Consider the following 15,301-nt stretch of genomic DNA (forward strand, 5'->3'; position numbering starts at 1 on the left):
CTGCCAATGCCGATACGTCCAAGGAAAAGCTATGTTTAGGTTAAAAGCAACTGTGTCACGGCTTAATTAAAGCATGAGTTTATTAGTTGGCTAGGCTTGATACTTCGTTTTTCCTATAATACAGTGGAAGTTCCTTTCCTAAAAGAAAGTTCTGTTTTCCAAGGTTCACCTGCAGAATTCTTGTAATGAAAGGAGCATATAATTCTTCTACCTGAAGCCTGCACGGCAGCCTGGCTGCCCTTGTTTCTCACATCTTACACTCAGAAGGTGGCCTAAAAGAGAACGTTTCACCTATGTAAGGAAAATATTTTCAATTAGGGAATAAAAAATAAGCTCTGAAATGGAAGAAGCACTGAGAACTTAACCGTGGCAAATTTGCCTACAACGTATCTGAAACATTGGACTTGATTTTCCAAGAGGAACATGCTGGATGTTCCCAGGGGAACAGCAGGCAGCCTGGGAACATGTGCTGCACTTCTCCAGCTCACACCGTGCTCCCTGGAATGGGTGGAAAGCTTGTGAGCACCGAGACACGGGGGCTTTCAGCATCCCACTCAGCTGAGACTTCAGTGGGCCGTCCTATCACCGAAGGACCACCCATCAGTACCAGAGCTGTATGGGAACAATGGAGAAACAGCAATTATCTCTCAAAAGTAAAATAATAATAATAATAATAAAACCCTAGCGTGAACAGAATGAGATGTAGCACTAATCTGATGCAGCCAGCCTAGGCTAGATGGAGAAAGACCCCCCTATGGTCAGAGGTCAGTACAGTATCAAAATATGACAAAACAACAGCACAGAACAAGGAAAGCCAGTCAGTATTCTCAAACCTTCACCTCTGGGCTTTGCTTTTCCACCATGATTTTATGATTTTATACCCAATCTGTAATTTTCTCTCACTCTCTCTTTTTTCCCTATGATACCCAGAGTAATTTTTTCTCCTTCTCATTTTTGGTGTTGACCTATATTTTGTTTAGCAATTGCTATCGTCCTCCCATCCATATGTCAATTGAAATACCGAGCCCCAAGGAAGAACGACACTAAAGGCTTGGGAAATACATAAGGAGCAGGTAGATTTCCAAATTACTATGCTGTGTGCACCTCACTGACTTCACATAATTGCTCCTTTGCCATCTAATTCAGTTGAGTTTTCAACTTTCTCTGTGATATACCCTTCCCCCATCTTCACATTGCCATTTGCCACTTAAAATTATCACTCTTCAGTCTGCCAAAAAAAAAAAAAAAAGTACAGCCTGCTTCCCTGTGCCAGAAACCTGGTTTTGCAGAAAAAGGCAGAAGCCAGGATCTGTCTGCTAATACAAATTATATTAACAATAATAATAAAACGATTAAAAAAAATCAAGTATTACAACTTGGAACTCAAACAAACTGCCCAGGCTACTTTCAACAAGCCATTCTTATCCCAGAAAGCAACCAGGTTCAGAGTTAGGGCAGCCATGCCCTGCCCTCTTCGGTGAAGGCTATCAATCCTGAAACTAATCAAATCTGATCCGCACGCATCCAGACTATGGCTTTTCATCTTGGCTTGTGAAAGCGTCGTGACTTCTGAAGTAAAATCTATTTACAGTGCTGAGAAACAGCCTCTTTTCCTTTCTAAACGGTTTCATATATATAGATATATATATATACTTTTTTCATGCCAAGCGTGCCATAATCTCATTCTGATATGTTCCTCAAAGGCTTGCAACAGAAACAGAGTTCACTGCTGGGGATATTTTCAACACACAGTGATCTGGAATCCACAGATCCTAACTAGTTGCACATTATTTAGTTCACATCCATTACAGTTTATAAATTAACAGAGGTGTCATTTTTCTGTACAAACAAACAAACAAAAAAATAATCAATGCATATTTATGTGTTGGTTGTTTTTTTTTTTTTATTCAAATAGATTTTACATACATATAATCTAAAGACACAATACAAAATCTGTATAAGTTAGGCAATGCATCACAGGAGTGACCAAAAAAACTCAACACGTTTACCTTGGCAAAATGACAGAACGTATTTCTGCTGGCTGGAAAAATATTAGCCTTGAATGCGTTTATTAATTGTACTAAATGTACTTGAAATGCTTTTCCTTAGCGGTATTCATTATTCCTTTTTGTGTTTCATAGTTACTCTTATTTATTTTTTCCATTTTGTTTTTACGCCGAGGAGACTGCAGTCAAATAACACTCAGCAACTCATTTCCTCTCTTTGGACTGAAAAATTAAACAGATACTAAATTATGACAGTGAATTTAGAAAGGAGGGCTCCAAGGGCTTGAAAGAACATGTCTGAGATAATATGATGCTTCTAAGAATATTGCAATCACATCCAAGCAATCACCGAAGCGTGCCATGTAACTACCTCCTCAGCTAATATGCTTTTTTCTCCGTGATGACTAATCATGTTCTATTAAACAGCGGTAATGCTGGAAGAACTCAACTATACAAGTGTAATGAAGCCAGTATTCTCCCTGGACAGATTAGCTACAACTGATTTGACACATACCATCATAGGAGCTTCAAACCTGACAAACTCTGTGCTTGCTTCTGATTTATGCCGTCAAGCTCTTCAGAGAAGAGAATGAAATCCAGCCGTTCCGTTTGGTAGAGGTGAAATGTACTGATGTGCTTAACTGTCAGTTATGGAAAGTTACCGTTTCTTCTTTCTTCTCCTCTCGCTCCCGCTCTCACCTCCCTCCGCCCCTGCCTTCCACACTTGTAGAGCCAGTGCCCAGGGACAACTGTCCCCATGGTCCCGTGCCACGCGCCATGTCCTACAGAACCCACACGCTCTCGCACGCTTCCGCTGTCCCGTCTCCATCGTTTGAGAGCTGTCACTGAAACAACTGCTTTCTCTGCAGCCCCTTTTGCTCCTTCTCATCCCCTCGCACTATCCAGACGTGCTGTTTCTGGATGGGACAGGGATGCACCGAAGGGTAAAGGGTAAAGGGAAGTTACTGGACTCACAGAGCAGAGCCGTGATGGGAATGGAGGAATATGAGGCCGCGGATGTAATTCAGGTCAGCGAATACATGAGTGAGCTCCTCAGATGATGGTGGGCATCCTTCCACTGCTGTTGTTCCGGTTGTTATTCTTCCTGGACAGATTTGGAGTGGCCATGAGGACGAAGCGCTCATCGGGGCAGCCGTACTGGAGGAGAACATCAATGCACTCCTGGCTCGAAGCCTGCCTGGCATAGGCCAACGCGGTGTTCCCATGGGCATCGCGTGCCATCACGTCGACACCATACTAGAGAAAGAAGAGATGCCACCTGAAGCTCTGGGGCAGGACAGAGCATTACACGGGAGGGAGTGAGCTCGGGCCAGGAGGATGGGAACTGAGATGAGGTTGGGGAAAGGGAGGGCAGGGAGAGGGGAAGGGAGCTGAACGTTGGTGAGTTACACACAGGAAGGTTTCTACAGGGAGGGTCTTACAGCTGGAACAGAATTTGTCACCTGGGTATTTCAAAGGGCATTTCCAATAGGTGGCCAAGGAAATTTCTCCATCCTCATTCTGTCATTTGCTTTCTAACAATTGGCAACAGACGGAAGGGAGGGTAAGTTACCATCTTTACAGAGTGTGCAATGAGCAAGCACTCACCCAGATCAGGAGCTGCACCAGCACCACGTTTCCCTTCCTGCAGGCCAGGTGCAGGGCAGTGCGCCCATCGCCATCTCCGCAGGTCTCGTTTACCTCCTCCCTTGTGCCATGGGCGAGGAGCAGGATGACGGTGCGCAGATCTTCCTCTGCTGTAGCCCTCAGGAGGTGTTGGCCAAGAGAAAGTTCCAGGCACTGCAGCGGGGCAAGGAAGAGCTTCTGCTCGTATTTTGCACGTATCCAGCGTTCTTTTTCCTCCCTAGAGAAGCCAAAAAGAAAACGTCACTCTGGCCTGGACTTGCCGCCTACCAGCGTGCTAGCAAATAGCAATCAATGGAAAGAAAAAAAGAAGATAAATCAGGCATATGGTGTCCACATTAGAGTTAAGGTGTGCAGCACAACACAGTACAGAAAATGTACAAAATGTCCGTGTTTGAAACCTGAAGCGACCGGCACGGCACTGACAACTCTCAAACACCCCTCCTGCACACTGGGCTTGCATTTCAAACAGCAGAGCAACCCCTGCAAGACATGGCCTTGCTTGCAGAGGTGCTTCCTCTTTCAAATACTGAGTCATGTTTCCAATGCAAAAGACATATGGAGGGTCCTTCTGTTTGTTTCTCCAAAATGCAAACTATCAAAACAGCACTTTGAAGCGCCACTTCCTCCTGATACGTCAAATAACTATCAAAAGCTTTCTGGATGCTATTATGTTACAGGATAACAAGGACTACAAACAACTGGCTCTACTCCCTGTTACAATAATTAACATACAATTATGTGATCTAAGAGATCTAGCCCTAGACAAAGCCCCATTTCAAGGTACCTGAGGTAATCTGTGCAGCCTGTGAAAACCATATACATCATCTAGCAAGGCAACTTGTTACTGGTGACATATTTTTTCCTCCGGAGCACAAAAGGAAAAGCTCTGTTTACGCCTTTCAGCACTGTTTACACTACTCCCAGTAATCTAGTGTCAGGTTAGCCCTAATCTGTTTTTAAATACTTATGTAAACAGATCCTTCCAACAGCAAATCTGGATTAGTTTTGCATCATTTCCTGGTACATGCGGAGTGACCTTACTGTGACCTCTCTGGATGCTCTCATGCAGAGCTTCCCAAAGCATGAGCTTCTCTGCACCAACGACAATCCACCCTGCACACAGGTATAGGCCTTTTTATTCAGAGCAAAAGTGCAAACAGATAATTAACACAAAAAGCGCAGCGCTTAAATTAAACCTTTGAATGACTCCTGCCAGCTAAAAGGCACACAGACAAAAGAAAACATTTAGGGAGCCGCAAATTAACCTTTGATGGCAGGATCTGATAAACAGGATCAGTTCAGGTACTCAAGATGGAGAGGAGAAAGAAAATGACTTCTGTTGCCACTGCGATCCTTAACTCCTCTGTTAGCTGTATTGTTTTAAGGTAAAGATACAGTGGAGGTCCTTTGAGGAGGCTGAACTGTATGTGACACACATACAGTTACTTACAATAAAACGTGCTCTCCTGCAGCATCACAACATCTCTAGGACCAGCACCCAGCCAGTGTTTAATATAGCTCTTGTCAGCTTTTTAAAGTATGTACTGAGGTATTGAGAGTGTAACCAATACACCCACTCCACATTTAAACATGCCAGACTGAAAAATGGACTGAGCCAGGCCTGTTTCACACCAGTGGCACATATCTGGGCTTTGGGGATTTATTCCATATACCCACAGACCCAAAAGGCAGAAAACACTTCATTTTCTGCCTGCATTGTAACTATCGCCATCTTTTTAGTGCTGTTGAATCTGCAAATGAACCCCCCTCCAGGTCCACAGACCACCTCTGAGCAACTCTGGGCTCTAGCCACAGCATCAGCTGCTGTATAACCACGGCTGGAAGAGACGTCCCTTCTGTTTAAACTCAAGCCGTGTGACAGCAGTCCCCCACCTCTAATTACTATTCATCATAAACTGCATTACAGTGTGGAAACAGAGACTTGAGGTGGAGCTTTTTGATTTTTAGGCTGTTGTTTTACAAACCTGTTGGCATGAGTTTCACACCTGCCCTGTGCTGCATGGGAGCAGTGCAAAGACAAGCCAGACCCAGTGGTGGGGAGAGCATCCCCCAGACTGCAGTGCTGTGGTGGGAACACAGTGAACACTGCCAACAGGAGCAGAGATGTTTTAAAAGGCTCAGACATTTGGGGGCAGCACGTCACTGACATTGTCTATGGAATGAGATTTAGATCCTATTCAACTGTACAAACTGGGTACAAAGAAAGGTACGTTGTTTGGATTTTCTCACAGAAAATTACGCTTAATGACATGGGTAGGAGGAGGAGCATACTTGCCCATGCCTCGTGGACTGGTACAGCAGAAATATAGAAGGACCAACTCTGAAACATATTCTAGAAAGCCAACATCCACAGACCTCCTCTCTTCATTTCTAGCACAAACCATTGCATCCCAAATGATGAGTTGTGGGGACTTTCTTGGACAGCAGCTTCAGCTGCACTGCAAGCATCCACTTGGGACCCTGACAACACAACGTAAGTGCACTCACTCAGATGCCACAGTCTCACTTCTGGGGTCTACAGCCCGTCTTGGTTGAGGTTTCATATCCCCATAGGAAGGCCAGTCCAAGAGCAGAGTTGTCAGCAGTAGATCACTTGGCCTCATTCCAGGCCCCTGGAGGACCACCGTTCACATCCCCTGTTAGCTAATGAGCTAAAAAATGAATTATTGGAGCGGTCAGCAATAAGAAGGAAGAGGAGGCACAGTGTTTCGCTTCAGCCAGCACTGACATACCTTTAAATAAATCAACTGAATAAGAAGAGTACAAGGAAATGAGAGGAAGAGCAACTAATCAGAACATACCGAACTGATCCCCAAAAATAAAGGGAATGTACAATTAAACACAGGCTAGTAAATATTTCTCATATTTTCATCCCTTTCTTGTAATTCTGCTTCTTCCACTCTAAACAACTCCCTCAACAATACAGTTTCGGTTCTAGTTGTCTTCATGTGACATCCATAAGCCAGAATGAGACTACTCTGCTTACTTACTGAGCTACTAAAATCCAGCAGAATCCCTTTTTCAAGATCAGTTAAAGCCAGTGTATTGGAGAAGCATCATCATCAGGTGCTCGGATGGCACCTACACACCTAGTGCTAGAGAACCTGTGAATTGCCTGTTTGTTAATGCAAATACATGGGTGAATTAGAGATTATAAACTCCAGAGTAACAGATTATACAGCTATAGGAAGAAGAATGAAAGTAAGATTGGGCTTTGTTTGAGCTTTCTCTCTCTGAAGCTATCCATTCAAACTCAGACTTCCGAGAAAAGCTTAACACCTTTCCGGATACACAAGGGCCAAATACAACAGGGTAAGACTGCAATATATTCTGCAGGAAAGGGATATAAATCCACTAAGCCCTGGCCTAAAACCACCACTAAGCTCTGCAAGTCTCCATCACTGGTGAACTCTATGTACAAAGTGGTATGAATAATGAAAACCCTGACAGAGCAGTGATACTGTACATAGGTAAGAGTTATTAGAAACAGATGAAAATTTCACTTCTCGGTTTATTTTCATCTCATTAGGTGCTTGCTTCTCAAGATAATGTCCAATTATTTAAATTACTCTGCCAGCCACATCACATCGTTATTATCTTGAAACATAAATACTGGGCACTGTGCGGGGGGAGGGTTAACTAGGTAGCATGAGAGAGCATAAAAAGCAGATTTGCTTAGAGCACAGTTTCCTTTCAGACCTACTCTTCACTCTCTGCTTGAGAGCTTGCTCTGGAGATACTCATTCAGGAGCTCAGCCCTGTGCAGCTCGGTCTCTTCCAGAATGGTGCCTGGCTCAGCCATCTTGGTGAAAAGTGTTAAGTATTTTCTTCTCTCTTACTAAAAAAAATTATTATTCTGTGACTGAGGAGGCCTCTAAATGTTCTCTCTACTGCCATTCACCCAAACGTCAGTGCTGTGCGGGTGCCATGCTCATGTGCTGCCATTTCTGGATGCTTACTGAAGTGCAACGTTTAACGCTGCAATAACCTGGCTGGCTCAGCAGGAGAACTGCCAGATTTTCTCTGCTGTTGGACAGCTGACAAAGTTAATGTGTCTGTTCCAACAAAATGAAGTAAATCTAACTCCCATAGCTCCCAAACTCTGGGATCATCCCAGAATATGTCATTAGCTTTGTGGTCCAGCATGCAAGAAGCATACATCACCTAATGGCCAGTGCAGCCCTGCTGTCAGGGCTGGGTGGCTGATGGTGCCAGGGCTTGCCATTTAAAGAAAACCCTCTGCAATGACCCCACAGATGTCTGATAAACAGCACCAATTCAGTTAGAGTGGGGAATGCCGTGTTGCGATGGGTAAAAGGGAAGAAAAACATGGTGGGGGAAAGAACTGAAAAGTTTGGAAAGGTTCACGATGCTTTTAATTGCAACTAGCAAAGGGAAGGGGGGAGATGAAGAGAAGGCAGGAAGAAAGGGCTAGCAGCAAGGAATTTCCAAAGTGTCTTCCTGTCCCAAGCAAAGCAGGAACTGGGAGGAGAGGCATGGAAGAGGAGCCGGGAACAATATGCTGAGAAAACACAGGGGCTTCCTCTCTCTGCAGGAGAAGACCCCACTCTATTGCAAAGAGAGTGCTTAGCAGTTGACTGCTTCCTAGCATGCATGCCTTCTCTCCCAGGCTGCGTTGCTAAGGGGGAAGGCGCACAGGCCCACGAGGGATATGTAGGGCCCTGGCAAACAAGAGGGCTCCAGACAGCAAACAAAGACCGATGGCTATTTGTTCCTTAATTACAGAAAGCTTTCAAGAAGCGGGCCACTGTAAATCCTGCGTACCGAGAGAAGGAGGCAAAGGACTGAGATTTATGTGCACCAGGGCAAAGAGGAAATAAATATCTCCCTGGCTACTGATCAATATTATGAGTGTTTTGCCAACCTACAGGGTGTTTTATGAGCTGTACGGACAGAAAGGGACCATTAATAATTAAATAAAGTCAACCTATTAAGCTTATTACTTCTTACAAGTTAAACAACCCCAATGGATGCAGAGTGGCCCTATGGCATGGCCAAAGGACAGCCACCACGCATCCCTGTGAGGCCTGACAGCACAGCTGGCCTACAGCTCCAGCCTGGGGTCCTCAGGCTTGGCAAGGCAGGCAGCTCAGCTAAGAAATGGTTTAATCCCATCTTGGTCACTCAAGTTATCCTGCAACTGTAGGCTCTGACTCTGAACTATCACACAAATGACGGCAAACTTTTGTTTTCATTGCACGATGCTCAGTTGATAAAAGGTATCAACCCTGAAATTACTCTGCATTAAGCTAAGGGAAAGCTATATGACATACATCTGTGGGGGACACTGCAGATGCTAAGAAAAGGCTTGTTGAGAAGGCAGACAAATGTAAGATCTGCAAGATGGTTGAGTCTTTTCTCAATACAAACCAAAGCCTTTTTGTTCTGTGCAACTGTGCAGAACAAAAGCAGCCCCTTGAGATTGAAGATAAAATTTGGAGAACTCCAGAAATTTTCTTTGCTGCTAAATCCAAAAGCCAAATTAAAAAGCACTGCAAACAGCAGATGAGGATGGGTTCCTCCTAAGATGTGCAAGGAGAGACCTTATGAGCACCCCAAACAAAACAGCAATGGATGGCGACCACCTCTCACCAACTGTTTATCAGACCACTGCAAGCATGCTGTGTTCACAGCCTCGTCACTTCTACCTTATGCACTGACGAAGAGGCACATAAATAACCTTGCAAAAGTTAGATCAAAATCTCTCCCTGTGCTGACTACCAAACAGAAGGCGAGATTTCACTGTGTGGTTCTATACTACATGGACTGGACACAGCCCATTCCCCTTGTTCTGTCAATGTCAACACGTAGGGAAAAATTATTACCTACAACTACTACCTAAAAAGATTCCATTACTTTGCAATTTGTTAACACTAATTTTCTCCTATGTTACGGATACACTGGATGCAATATTATCTTAAATATAGCTCAAGAAATGATAATAGACTTTTTTCCTCCCTTCTTCTGGGGAACACTATGAAAATAGCACGTGAAATAAATTTTAACACAAAACATGGAAGTAGTTCTGAATAGATAATTGAACTGCAGCGAGTGATTAGGAAGAAAATGAAGGCAGTCTGTTATCTTGGATATATATGTCAAAGCCAGGAGCTGTTTTCACCTCAAACCAGGCTCCTGCCTTTATGTTCACATCTAGAGGAAGCTCTTGCACGGTATTAAAAAAAAGAAAAGAAGTGACACACAAATATTTCAATGCATAAATTTCAATAATCTGTGCCAGCTGAGAGACAGAGCGAGGTAGCCAAGTAAGGTTCCCACAGACTCAGAGTAATGTGGCATATAACAGGGACGTACATCAGCGATATGCTTTACAGCAGCTCCTCCCGTGATGTGACTATCACAGTGCATTAAGGATACCATAACAGTCGCTGATGTGATCTGCTTTGGAACGTATCACATCATAAACAGATGAAAGAAGAGAAATGGAGCCTTTCCTCTGCTCACAATGCTGTAAAGTGGATGAGTATCATAACTAGGAGTGCACCAATGCTTTATAAATAATGAGATGGGAAAAAACCTCTAAGGTCTACCCGAAGGCCTGATGAACTTGCTGCATAGACATTAAAGAGATCTTAAATGCCAGCGTGCTTAGTATACCAAGGTGGCTTCAATGACCTGAAATGTAAAAGCACGTTCTGGGCTGCAGAATGTGAACATAATCTTTACCTGAGGGTCAGGAACTGAGAGAGGACAGTCTAAATACAACACTTCTCCGAGATGTTCACAAATTTTCTTGACAGTTTTGATCCTTTGTTGCCAGTAACTCCCAAGCAACGCTATAGTTTGGTTTACAAAACAAAAACCCTTTGAGGGGGTTTTAATATTATCTTAATTTGGCAGAAGCAGTAAGACGACACTTTTTGGAGTATTTGGGAAAAAACTCCATAAAACACTACACTAAATTTATGTCGGACATAAAAGAGAAAATACAAGTGATAAACATTGTACTTGAGCATAGACTGTGAGGAAAAACACATTTGGAACAGCAAGAAAATAAAAACAAGCACTCTTCATTCTCAAGCCAGCGGTGGAAGGATGGCATGGTTGCAGCTAAAGGTTTTGAGGACTGAGAAGAACCTGCATCCTGTCGGGCACCTTCCTTGACCCATGTTCTTCAGATACCACAGGGCCCTGCTAGCTGGCCAAACCTTCCCTTGTCACTTGGAGGTCTCCCTTCTGCTTCCTCTTGTAATCACCTCCCAAATTCTCCACATCAGCATTTCTAATGTATCTCACACCCTCCTCTTTCTCTCCAACACATCTCTGCCCATTCTTCTGCAAAACCTCTAATCATTAGTTCATCAGCTGCCTTGGCTTCCTCTTAACTCTTGCTGATTCTATGGACTCTACAGAAATCATTCATATGGCCAGACTCTCCCATTATTTTTTTATTTTTTATTACTGTTTTTATTTAATGGAAATGATGCCTGTCTTGACAAGGCATCTCTCAGAAAACAATGGGAATTCCTTCTGATTCAGCTGTGGTGGACTGCAGCTGTTTGACACCTTTCTACAACCACAGACACTGCTGTTTAAAAAGGGCTGTTGGTAAACCAGCACTGGTTGCTTAGAATGCAAGAGACTAAGAGTCATCAAGATTAAAAAAAAAAAAGGAAAAAAAAAACTTGAGAGATCACCAGCCCTTAGCATTCACAGAAACCTTTGAGGTTTCCTCCATACCTAAGAAATGAAAGTGCTGTACCAACATGCAGAAGAGCTTCTTTACAGTAACGGTGAAGGAGCACTAGAAGAGGTTGCCCAGAGATGTTGTGGAGTCTCCTCCTATGGAAGTACTCCTCACTCATCTAGATACCTACCTGCGTGACCTACTGTAGGGTACACGCTTTGGCAGGAGTTTGGACTCAATGATCTCTTTGAGATCCCTTCCAACCCTTTGCAAAAGGCAAACACACCTCCTGCTGAGGTGGACGAAGCTGCCAGAAGGGCTACGCAACACCAAGGTGCCCAAAGAGAAGAGACTTGAAATGGGCTCAGCTATCAGAAGATACGTGAGTGCTCAAGTACTGCTGAAGCATTTCTAATTGCACACCTACTTCTATTAATCGCTCGCAAACCTTTTGGCTTTTATGATTTACAAGCCATATGGTTAGTGCTTAACAAAGGGAAACCCAGATAAAACCCAACAGCAAAGAAAATATGCATAGGAGATGCCTGCCAAAAGCGACAGCAAATTCCACTTTAAGAGAACCTCTGGAGAGAGGTGCTCAGGAATTAAAAGCTGTGTGCCAAAATGACAACCTCTTCGACAATTGCCAAAGCACCGCATCTACGAGTGCCCTCTCTCTTTCAGCCACTCTCCTGCAATCCCTCTTCAGGACACATTTGGAAATTATTTAAAAAAAAAAAAGATAAAATATCCCGTATCTGTTACCAATTAGAAGAAACACGTGAATATTATTTTCTAATTTGTGGCTCCAATGTGCCTCTTAAAAGCAGACTCACTGAAACAATTACATTGACTCCTGAATATTTCTATCGTGCTCCTGAAAATTCCCTAATGTGGGTATCTCCTCCTCTGCCTGATGTGCCCCAGGGCTGCATGTATCAATAAGTACATCAAAGCCCTGAACGTGAACTGCCAAAACACTGTAATTTCTATGAAGCGTATACACCAGTTTGTGGCAGCTGCAGCCCAAGGGCTGCCAAACTGATTAGTCCGCTCCTAATGGTCTTCGTGCAACCTGGATTTGCAACAAGGGGGTGGGAAGGAGGAATGACTGAAGGAGGATAAAAAGTTGAATAGTAAACACACGGTTCTCTACTCTGGTCAAGTCGTCCACTACAGAAACGACCAATTTTCAGCTGGCTTTTGACGTGCAGGCTCTAAGCCAGGATTTATAATGGTATCGTTGGAGGTTTCTTTTTAAAACCCCGACACAGTGCGACTTGAGTGACTACCTCCTGAAAATTGGTAATTTCCTGGTGGTTAGCAGGAGAAGGTCTGCCAATGAGAAAGCAGAACTTGCTAATAAATTTATAGTGCGTTATATGCCAATTAGACCCCTTCAGCCATTCAAGAGGCAGGGCCACCAATCAGGTTATCACTCCACAAATGTACTCTTTAGAGCTGATCTCATCACAAATCAATCCTGCATTTAGAGTGCAATTCTCATTAGTATTACTGAGGAATGCACTTGTGAAACAATGCAAGAAGGCGTTTTTCTTCTCCCCTCTAAGTGTCCTTCCCCAATGCCCCGTGCACAGCTATTTACTTCTTGCACACAGTCACGTCTGAACTTCAAATGGTAAATAATCATTCTGAATACCACATTAATTCTGCGTCGAACCAGATTTATTACACGCGTCATACTCGGGAGTTTCACCGTCATTCACAAGCCATCCGTGAATCTGTTGGTTAAATTACATCCTTGTATCTGACCATGCACCATGCAATGTTCTATCAATACAGTGACTCGGAGCAGATCTCTCAGCTTCCCACCCCATGACATCGACAAGTGCGAAGACACCTAGTGCTGATTATCTGGCCATCACAGACAGAAAAAGGAAAAATACAGAAGAAGGGGGAAAAAAGGTGGTCTGTATGGTTTTACACACTCAGTGTACATACAGATCTACCTTAAAACTCTGGCCACAGCGTATAGACACATGCTTGGTGGCAACAGCCTATTCAAGTAACATTGGTTTCAGCTCTGTAATCCAAGGCAGCACAAAGATGCCTATCGGTTAGGGACACCAGCTAATCTGAATCACCAGTGATGCACTTTTCTTTCGGTAACTCCTTTTCCTCCTCAAGCTAGGCTCAGACCTCAGAGAAGCACGCTCCAGACATCTGACCCAACCCTAGGTGGCCTCTTCAAAAGGCTTTTGCATTCGTGCCAGCAGTTGATCAAATTTGTTCTGATTGAGCTAAATGCTTTGTGATTTGCTCTTGTCAGCTGCCACAGTAAGAGCACCAGGAGGAGACAAAAGTAGTGATTGTGGTTGTTTGGTGCTGAGCGCTAGCGCGATATCCCTGTGTGGCTCAGGAGAAAGGTCCTAGCTCACGCCAAGGGGAGCAACCAGTGATGGCTTCCACATGCTCCATCCTCATCACTCTGCACAGTGCCCAAAAGCACTGGTACGTGGCTGCTGCTCTCTGCCTGCTCGACAGACAGAACATCCCATCCTATTGCTGAGGAAAGCTAACTCTGACATGAGAAACACCAAAGCACCGTTCAGACCCGGCAGCACCCCATCCCCCTGCTTTCCCTCACATGCACCAGGTAAGCTCAGTTTCAGTTGCGGCAGACTGACTGCTGCTTGCCAAACTATCACCCTCCTTGCTTTACATTCTGTAGACCCTTCACAGAAAAAAGCAACCTTAAGAACAAGACGCCTCAGCCTTGGGCTGTCACCTGCATCTTATTTCTCCTTAACCTCCTAAATAACACTGGAATTCACTCTGTCCCCTGATGGGCACCGTAATGAGAACCACCTGTCAATCACGGCTCCATTAGCCTGGACAGACTTTCACTTCCTGAAACAATTTATTGGATTCCCAAACGCCAGCGGGCCCTCTTCCTTTTGAGCCGGGTTTTTCGGGGAGCTATTCAGTGGGAGTGGGTCTCCCTTCTGCTCCCGCTGAGCGGCCATTGTTTCCCCTTCTCCTCATGCAAACAGTTTCCTGAGCCGACCCATCTCTTCTATCCTGGGCAGGCCAAGGGCTTGCCAAAAACTTTTTTTCTGATTGCTCAGTTCACCGGCGCGATACAAAACAAAACCTACCGGCTGTTAGCAGCCCTGGGTCAGTCAGGGTAGGAATTAACATTAACCCCTTCTATGACTTGGCGGCAGGCTCAGGCCCGAGACTGGGCCGCACCACCGTGACCTTTGGGGCTCCAAGGCTCTTGGTGCAACGTTCTCACCCAACGGAACAAAGATCTGCTCCTAGTTTGCATGAAATGGAAGAAAATGTCCTCCTCTTTCCCTTGCTTACACTCAAACTGCAGTGCAAAGAAAATCTTACTAATAGGAGATAAAACCGCTTTAGTTGAAACGTTATCTCAAAAAGGAGCATTTTCATTTCCCTGAATGTGTGCAGCCCTTACGAGGTTCATTTGCAACGTGCACGCCTGCTTTGATGAGATAATAAAATGTATTTTACTTAAAAATACTTCCATATCCCTCCACCCTCCCCCAAGGAATTTAAATGGTCAGTTAATCTTTCTGCTTCAGAACAACCCACTGAGTAAATAAAAGAGGTCTCCGGATTATATAAACCGATATTCTTTCGTTCTAATGCTGGTCCATGAAGACCGCAGTACACTGTGTAACTGCACCTGAGCGTTAGCTATGTGCCCTTTAGTACACATCACTTTAACTTTTAGCCTGGTAAAGGAGAAATGGAAACAAGATGATAGTTATCTGCAGCCTTCTGTGACTCTCGAGTCAGTAGTAAACGGGAGGACTCGTTAGCGCCATAGTGATCCAATCAGGATGAAATTATGCAGCCATGTAAGAAATAATATCTATTAGGCTAATTTAATCAACGAATACTTTACAGATGAATTAGAATGCAGAATCCAATTATTTCAAACATTTGGACTTGTCAGCTGCTGTGGTTT

At 44.1% G+C, this 15,301-nt stretch overlaps 1 protein-coding gene across 27 annotated transcripts in view; it reads right to left on the reverse strand.

The window, feature by feature from the left end:
* Positions 1–1,877: 1,877 nt before the first annotated feature.
* Positions 1,878–15,301, reverse strand: part of AGAP1 (ArfGAP with GTPase domain, ankyrin repeat and PH domain 1) — a 254,020-nt gene continuing 240,596 nt past the window's right edge. For all 27 annotated transcript variants that reach the window (XM_015867761.3, XM_085552896.1, XM_085552894.1 and 24 more), the window contains 2 exons: positions 3,615–3,870; positions 1,878–3,263 (listed from right to left, as the gene is read on the reverse strand). In XM_015867761.3, coding sequence (XP_015723247.1) covers positions 3,060–3,263; positions 3,615–3,870 — 460 coding nt within the window. In that variant the 3' untranslated portion in view covers positions 1,878–3,059. The remainder of the gene's footprint in view (positions 3,264–3,614; positions 3,871–15,301) is intronic.

This window comes from Coturnix japonica, chromosome 7 (genome assembly GCF_054131305.1).
Source record: "Coturnix japonica strain WE chromosome 7, WE-NBRP24, whole genome shotgun sequence".
NCBI classification, from domain to species: Eukaryota; Metazoa; Chordata; class Aves; order Galliformes; family Phasianidae; genus Coturnix; species Coturnix japonica.